This window comes from Salvelinus sp. IW2-2015, linkage group LG8 (genome assembly GCF_002910315.2).
Source record: "Salvelinus sp. IW2-2015 linkage group LG8, ASM291031v2, whole genome shotgun sequence".
NCBI lineage: Eukaryota > Metazoa > Chordata > Actinopteri > Salmoniformes > Salmonidae > Salvelinus > Salvelinus sp. IW2-2015.
This window is the reverse complement of record NC_036848.1, coordinates 17,631,716-17,640,110: the sequence shown is the minus strand read 5'-3', so window position 1 is coordinate 17,640,110 and position 8,395 is coordinate 17,631,716. Positions and strand designations below refer to the sequence as shown.

The 8,395-nt window shown below is 40.0% G+C and overlaps 1 protein-coding gene across 1 annotated transcript; it reads left to right on the top strand.

Annotated features, from left to right (window-relative positions):
* Positions 1-448: 448 nt before the first annotated feature.
* LOC111967560 (AP-1 complex-associated regulatory protein) lies at positions 449-7,949 on the top strand. The gene is made up of 10 exons (XM_023992664.2): positions 449-823; positions 1,931-1,979; positions 2,090-2,116; positions 2,270-2,295; positions 2,415-2,511; positions 2,883-2,981; positions 4,165-4,229; positions 4,332-4,405; positions 4,806-4,928; positions 5,073-7,949. The coding sequence occupies exons 1-10, from the start codon at positions 753-755 to the stop codon at positions 5,366-5,368; spliced, it is 927 nt and encodes a 308-aa protein (XP_023848432.1). The 5' UTR covers positions 449-752; the 3' UTR covers positions 5,369-7,949.
* The last annotated feature ends 446 nt before the right edge of the window (positions 7,950-8,395 follow it).

Genomic DNA, 8,395 nt, shown 5'->3' with positions numbered 1-8,395 from the left:
TTCTCATGTACTAGATTTGGAAGGTCACCGGTAGGCTTACCCCCCAAAATCTCCTTGAGCGGCAACTTCAAAGTCCACTATCAATCTATACTTTTAAAGATGTCAATTTTTTATGCTTACCGCTGTACATATGTTTATCATTGAGTGTTGAAATTATAATCTACCAAATTTCGCCAAGAAAACAATGTGTCAATGGAGAAAATAATATTTTAAAATATATGTGGGCTACTGTAATGTTGTAAAACATATAATATGCTGTCTATGTTTTCATTTATACCAGTCCTATGTAAGAACTACAGAGGATGGGGAAAAAGCCACCCAAAAGTTGTTGATCTTACAAAAATAATGGTGGGCCTAGTAGTTTCTTGTTGTCTCAATTGTGTTTTTGGATCTGAAGCGCGCACATTTCGTTTGAGCCAGGTTAGATTCCGTAGCTAAACATAGGTCACGTGTCTAGAACGAGGAAAAGGAAGTATTGAATGAGACTTCAAAAAACCACGGCTGTTGCTAGCCACATTTTTTCTGATTAATCTTGATGTTCAACAGGCTTCTGTATATAAAAATATAGACTTATCACGATGAGCTGTTGTGCATTGAGTGTCATGTTACCCTTTAATTTTAAGCGCTAGCTAATGTCCGCGGCGACGGGTCGAAGATTTTAGGAATGAAACGCCTGTGCTAGCTATCCATCTAATTTCTCGGAATATCCAGGAAGTTATCACCCAACGAAGTTGTATTTTTGACAGAATGCGATGGGGAACTGTTGGGCTTATTGTTCTGGGATCTTCAGAAGAGAAGCGAACAGGATAAAACGAGGAGGCGGGTAAGTGATACGCCCTTTAAACTAGCGTTGACCAGCCTAGGTTAGCTAGCTAGACACAAGTATTCAGTGGGTTGGCTGTCATACAATAACGTTACAATGCAGCGTCATAACCTCCACGGTGCCCAAGGGTTTATACGTGCCACAGTTGCTTGTCAAATACCTTTCTCTACTAGGTAGTTAGGTTTTTCAGCAATCATAGGTTTTTCAGCAATCATAGGTTTTTCAGCAATCATGGGTACTAGGTTAAGAAACTATACTGTACCGAAGATGTTTATAACTAACCCAAGATCGATTACAGCCCGTCGTTTCCAATGTGAACAAATGAGTCATAGTGGGCAGAACAAGCATGAAGTGGGGCAGAGTCAAGCACGAGCTAGCGAGATCCTATTGGCGCATTATACCATGTATTTGCATATTTCCGTTAGGGAACGCCTGTGAAGTGCGCGTGTGCAATAAATAAATTCGCCCTTACACTCCTAAAAAAATGTGGAAACTTTGTCAAGAGTAAAGTTTACAGTACATCCGGTGAAATATCTGTCTCATTGTTCAATTTGTGACTCTATTGTCAATACTGAAGCGTTCCTCACCCTGCCTAGTGGTTAGAGCGTTGGGCCAGTAACAGAAAGGTTGCAATATCGAATCCCCGAGCTGACAAGGTATACATCTGTCGTTCTGCCCCGGAACAAGGCAGTTAACCCACTGTTCCTAGGCCGTCATTGTAAATAAGAATTTGTTCTTAACTGACTTGCCTAGTTAAATAAAGGTTAAATAAAAAATCATATGGGTCTTGGCATACCGACACGCATCATTTTTGGGAGTGCATGATGCATTTCCTTTTAATATTTGATTATGCTTTATTGAATTCTAATTTAAACAAATCTAAAACATTTTGTAGGCAGTAGACTCATTACATGCTTCCATAGAGGGAAGTCACATTCTGAGTTGACAAATCAAGGTGTATTAGTCGCGTACACAGATTTAAACTGTAGGCTTGATGTTGTTGATATATATTCTGTTGAAAGAACTAGCTATGACAATCATGTAAAGTCACAGTGACCAAAAGCAGCCTAAATGGATGACAGTATTTTCATATTTCTGTCCATGCAGGTCAAAATACTTTAGAAGTAGTACTGCTGGGGAACATTACACAATAGAGGTATGGTACATATATTTTTCTGGAAGATGACATGTTTTATCATTCATCACTTGGTTTGAAGAAAGGTGATGTAACTAGCTAATACTTACAGTGCAATTTTGTCTCCACAGTTTGAAAACCTTGTTGAGAGTGATGAGGTAAGTGTGAACATCTAGACCATATTTGTTCGATCGAAACAATCCCAAAGGGTGATATTGTCTGAAGATGCACAGAAGACACAATGAGTGTTGTCGTATTGCACATTATTCTTTGCCCACTTTTGGTTTGAAGTTGTCTTATTCTAATTTCAGGAAGAGAGCCCACAAAGCTGTCCCAGGTATGTTTTAGAAAATTTGTTTCAGGGGACTGGCAAATGCATTTCAGAAGAATAATGTTAATCAGGGCTTGGTGAGTCAAGGTGAGCTTGAGGTAATCTTTGTTTCATTTTGATACCAGGCCTATCAGCGAAGATGAGATCCTCCACCTCAAAGAGCATCGCTATGCTGCAATTTCCAATCAGCAGACCTTGATAGACGAGAAGCTGCAAGCAGAGGTAGGCTTACACAAGCAACTAGTTTCTTCTCCGTCTATGTAAGGTATATAGACCAGAGCCTCTGAAAGGGATGGATACATGCAGATGTAGTTTTACATAGAACCTTGTTTTTTTTGTTGCTTACTGATAATTGAATGTTTAATTCAACAGAATCATTACACCTCCCAAATTCTCGTTTATAAGCTTTGCAGTGCCTCTCATGTTGCTAGATAGTTAAGATAAGTTGATGCTTAGCCTAAGTGCTCATAACAGGCTTATATTTTAATTTGGTCCGATCTTAATTCTCCATTATTTGCTTTGCATAATTGTTTTGCAATTTTAGTTTTCTGTTCTCAATTTTGTGTTCTTTATGTTCCATCGTTTCTGCTCAGTTATTGGCACAAGAGGAGAAGTTAAGGCTAGAAGAGGAGGCTAGAAATGCTGCCCAGCGTGAGGCTGCCAGGCTGGCACGTGATCGAAAGATAAAGGAGGTGAGGCGGCCATTATTGAAGTGAGCCTGTCGTCCCTTCACTACCTTTTTACGCCTCACTCAGCTTTTCCTTGGCTCTACCCCTACTTCTCTTGATAACCCCTTCAAGTACATGATACCACATAAACTGGTGGTCAATCTAAAGTAATGTAGCCTATGGTATGTATCTCTATATGAATTTGTAAATCGTACCCCTAGGCAAGTGTCCTTTTTAAAGTCAAACTATCTGAACTGTAAAAAACAGACTCGGTATTGGGTTTGCCTTTCCCTTTTTTACCTGAATTAACTGAGGCATTTGTCCACACTCCATTTCTTATCCTCAAATGATATAACCATTTACTTCCATTCCTTTGTTTGTCCATGCTGTGATTCTTTTTGTATTTGTCATTCCACAGCTTTCCTCTTGGTTAAAGGACAATACAAATAAAACAAAAATCAACATTTTTGATAACATGAACAAAGGCTCCAAAAGCACCCATATACGTCCTTTTGGAAACGGCAAAGCGCTCAGTGTACTGTAGTAATGCAGGTCTTTAGATGTTGTACACATGAAATTGTTTGATTCCTAACTTAATTGTGTCATATATTTCATTTTGTTGGACTCGAGCGACACATCTCCTTGTGCGAGGATGCACTTGCTTTTTCGTTCCCATTGTGGTGATTTAAAAGCCTACGCATATTCACACACGGAAAAGTATTGCTTGAGTCCAACAAAATGGAATATAACGTTGTGGACAAAGTTTATAATGATACACTTTCATGTGTACAACATCTAAAGACCTGCAATACTATACTGAGAGCGTATTCCCTTCGAAAAGGATGTATTTGTGTGTTTTTGGAGCCTTTGTTATTGGTTTATCTGTGCCCCTGCAACTGCAAAACGAGCATGAGGATTTATTTTGCTGGCGGGGCAAGCTTCTCGAAAACCAAGTGAAATTGCTAGTGTCTTGACACTTCTATAACATGACATTTACAATAGCATGACATTTACATAAACAATTTAGATTTTGTTCACAAAATGTTAACTTGTCCTTTTAATTCATTGCTGTTTCATATGTGTTTGTCCAGCTCCCACCTTAATCAATTTAACAGTTGATTGGCTGCATTTCACTAACACATTTTCAAGAGATGATTGTTTACCATTTCGATCAAGAGTTTTTCTGAGGTATTCCTATTTTTCAAAGCCTAAGCTTGCACAACGGACAAAAGGCAAGACGGAAGTCAAAGGTGGCGCAGCCCATCTGAAAAAGTGAGTATATCAACAAAGCGGAAATGTCTACCACCTCATGGTCTGTGTGTCAAATTGAGTCAAGTTTACAGTTTCTCCTTCACTGGTTGGATTCTGTTCTAGGCATGGCTCCGGTGAAGACTTTGATGTCTACCTACAGAATGTGAAGGCCACGTCGGAAGCCTTCAGGAGCAGCAGTGAGTCCCCTATTTTAGCACAACTCTTTTCTGTAGCCTATATATTTGATAAAACTCTTAAAAAATGGTGCATACAAAAATTATATTTTAAGATAAATGACTTTCTGTATCTTTGAAAGGTCATCCTCATGCATCATTATCATCAAATCAAATTTATTTATATAGCTCTTCTTAGATCAGCTGATATCTCAAAGTGCTGTACAGAAACCCAGCCTAAAACCCCAAACAGCAAGCAATGCAGCTGTAGAAGCACGGTGGCTAGGAAAAACTCCCTAGAAAGGCAAAAACCTAGGAAGAAACCTAGAGAGGAATCAGGCTATGAGGGGTGGCCAGTCCTCTTCTGGCGTATTATGAGACCTCTTGCTCTTTAACACCACCTGTAATTTCTTTGTGTCATCAGGGCTGTCCTCTGAGACTAACGTGATCACTCCCAACACGGAGAGCAGCTGGGACTTCAACACCAAGACCCGCTCCACCAATGATGACGGAACCTCACTGGACCTGGAGTGGGAGGACGAGGAAGGTGGGGGCTTGTCTAATTATTTTACTTATTGTCCCCTTTGGGATGTTTTGTTGGTGGCGTTCCATGAATTTGCACTACATTCCCTGAACTTGTTGTACTGCTTGTACTGTGCAGTTTGGTGTATCACGTTGTCCTTGTCTTCAGGGATGAACCGGACGGTCACAGCGTGGGAGAGGTCTAAAACGGAGGAGGACATACTCCGAGCGGCACTCCGGCCGGGCGATAAGCAGGCGACCAGTGGTCCGGCCTCCGCTTCGGAGGACTCCAACGCCCTGGAGTGGGAGAACGACTTTGTGAGCACGCACGCCGAGGAAAATGCTGAGGAGAACGCAGAGGATTCTGAATACGAGTGCTTTGTCAACCCCATCATGGATATGGACACCCCATCTGAGGAAACACCACCGCTAGATATCACCGCACCGGATACTGAGGAGAGATAGTCCCCATCGCCAGGGGTACCAGAGTCAAATCCTAGCGTTAGTCCACCAGCCCATTGCCTCACCCAAAAGGGAAATTGATTTACTACTTCTCAAGACTTCTGTGTCTGCTTGCTCTGAATGTTTGTGTCATTAACCTGGGCATGTCTGTCAAAGAGGCTATGTACATACAGATCAGATAAAGCTGTGGACATGCCAGATTTTCTCGGACCCACCCGCTGTGTTAAATATTTGTTCTTTGGGAATGTTTGATGCTACACCTAACCTCATCAACGGTATGTGTTCGTTTGTCCTCATTGACTGGTAGGCCAAGTTTTTTGATTTGACAATCTTCTCTTGTATGTTAATGATATAGCCTTAGTTGGACTTACAACATTTTCTTGGAATCACGTAACCCAGTGCATGTTTGACACAAGTGCAATTTGCAAATCAAGTTGGTGTGAGTGATTTGTATTTGTGAGAGGGCTACAGTGTCTCCACAGTTAAAATGAACCGAAAGCATATAGGAACAAATATGATCAAAGCAACAACTATCACTACTTCTATCAGTGCCTCAATCACTAGAAAATAAAATGGCAAATAAATTGTTGACCAGTTTATCTAGTAGTTAGCTGACAAAGATTGTCCGTTAGCAAGTGCGTATTTTAATCAAAGTGGTTCTCCAAGGATCATACCTTGCCAGTTCCCTGGTATGAAACATGTATAGAAACTCTTGAGTGGAGTATATCATATCATGTAGCAACTTGTCTGTACAGAGTGTACATGCATTGTGCTTGTATTGAAGAAATGCAAGTGCTGTCACTGCTATGTTCTCTTTTCTCATTTCCAACTAACAAGTGTGTCATCATGGACACGCACTACTCCACTTATTTAATTTATTTGAATCAAAACGTTGTTTGTCAGTCAAATGCAGCTCAAGGTATGAACAGACTTGTGCGACAAACATTCTTATTTGTGTAGTTTTATATATATATATCGAAGGTTTGCTACCTCCAAATTTTTATAGTTCCTTACTCCCCTGTGTACAAACCTAAACCCCGCAGCATGTGACTTTTCTTATCTTTTGTTTTCAATATTTAGGAGCAATATGTCATAGTGAGGGACTCCATGCAGAAGTTGTGAATTGTTCATTTTACACTTAAGACCAACTGATTACAAGAGCACATGGATAAACCTGCATCTATTGACTAAATGGCACTGCCAATAAGTATGGCGGTACACCTTGGACTCCAACTCTTCGATCTCGCTTTTACCTCTGTTTTAGCACAATCGTTAGACATTTTTCAAGAAAAGAATGTAACCCTGCTCACTGGACTTGGTCATGTATATGTGTTACTTTAGTGAAGTGGTTGCCGTAAAGACACTGGGCTAAGGAATAATGAGGATATGAATGGTTTGGAGACTACAGTATACTCCAGGTTTAGGAGGCTTCTAGAGATGGACCAATGTGTGTAGCTATCATTTCTTTGTGGGCCCTAGCAAATGGGTTTTTGTCTTCCCGCACAGCAAAAGGAGTCCCTCTCAGCGCATCCTTTCAATGTGGATTTGCTGATGTGCCTACTTTGGAGACTAGCTTTATTGTGCGGAGCACTGCATCTCGCCTTGTTTTTTGTCAATTGTTGTGATATTTGAGTGAACAGCGATTTTTTTCCCCCCATAGTGCCCCACTACCTGGGGAATCGAATGTGGTGCCGTTTGTTGTTTCACCGTATTGAAAGTGAATTGAACTTTTATTTTATTATTTGCACTGTCTATAGCTTTACCATCCTCGAAACAAAAGCCATTTGCCTTTAGCAATTAAAGTGTAATCATGATTGTGGTGAAGAATTACCACAGCTGCACAATTGGCCCAACTTTTTCAGACATCCCTCTATTTGGCTGGCATCATAACTCAATTTTGAATATATTGTCCACATAAAGTGTACAGACTGTAATGATGGGAGAGATTGTATTGCAGTTTTATCTATGCACTGTTTGACTTACTGAAACCGGTGTGTCCAAACAATGACTGGGTTTGTTTTCTAACAGCACTGTCCAACACTGTTAACCTCTAAAATGTTGGACAAACAAATAAAATGGTTTGGCAAGAATTGGCATGGTGTTAACGGGTTGGACACAGTACATTACGGGTGCAATCACAAGGATGGATTGAACCTCTGTGTGTTTTATTCATATCATTCCACTGATTTTAGAAGTGTTTTTATTTGTTACTGAGAATAATGTAAAGGAATTTTAGAAGTGGGACAGTTTTATTTGGTTACGTTTACTGGGAAATGGTACCGGATGTGGTGTGACAACTTAACTTTTTCTTTGAATCTACTGATATAGGACCTGAATCCTAATTTGAGATCCAAGCATGTCTAAACTCGGAATTGGATGCAAAACTCTCATTGATATCGATATGGGATTTGATGAGGTCTGACTTTCACACATGATTCCCAGGTTTGGATTACACCCATAGTCATGATCCCTAATGATTTGAATTCTATTGCAAACAGAATGTATCAACACCTGTACCGTTCTGTTAATACTGTATAACAGTATTTAGAGTTTGTGTGCAACTAAAATAAAAGCTACAAACTTCTTTTAATCTGTGATCATTTGAGTTGTCAAATGGCTTAATACAGAATGATATATAAACAGTGTAGTTTGTGTGTCTAATAAACTGAACAAAAATATAAACGCAACATGTAAAGTGTTATTTCATGAGCTGAAACGGTCATACGGTCAAAAAGCTTATTTCTCCCAAAATGTGCAGAAATGTGTTTACATCCCTGTTAGTGAGAATTTCTCCTTTTCAAAGATAATCCATCCACTTGGCAGGTGTGGCATATCAAGAAGTTGATTAAACAGCATGATCATTACACAGGTGCAACTTGTGTTGTGGACAATAAAAGGCCACTCTAAAATGTGCAGTTTTGTCACACCACTCACTGCCACAGATGTCTCAAGTTTTGAGGGAGCGCACAATTGGCATGCTGAATGCAGGAATGTCCACCAGGGCTGTTGCCAGATAATTTAAGCATCATT

Bases quoted from the DNA above. Each gene is read 5' to 3' on its own strand.
- LOC111967560 (XM_023992664.2), top strand. From the start codon at position 753: ATGGGGAACTGTTGGGCTTATTGTTCTGGGATCTTCAGAAGAGAAGCG. The intron at 2,296-2,414 runs GTATGTTTTAGA...TTTTGATACCAG, and splicing joins AGCCCACAAAGCTGTCCCAG to GCCTATCAGCGAAGATGAGA. The intron at 4,929-5,072 runs GTGGGGGCTTGT...CCTTGTCTTCAG, and splicing joins GGAGTGGGAGGACGAGGAAG to GGATGAACCGGACGGTCACA.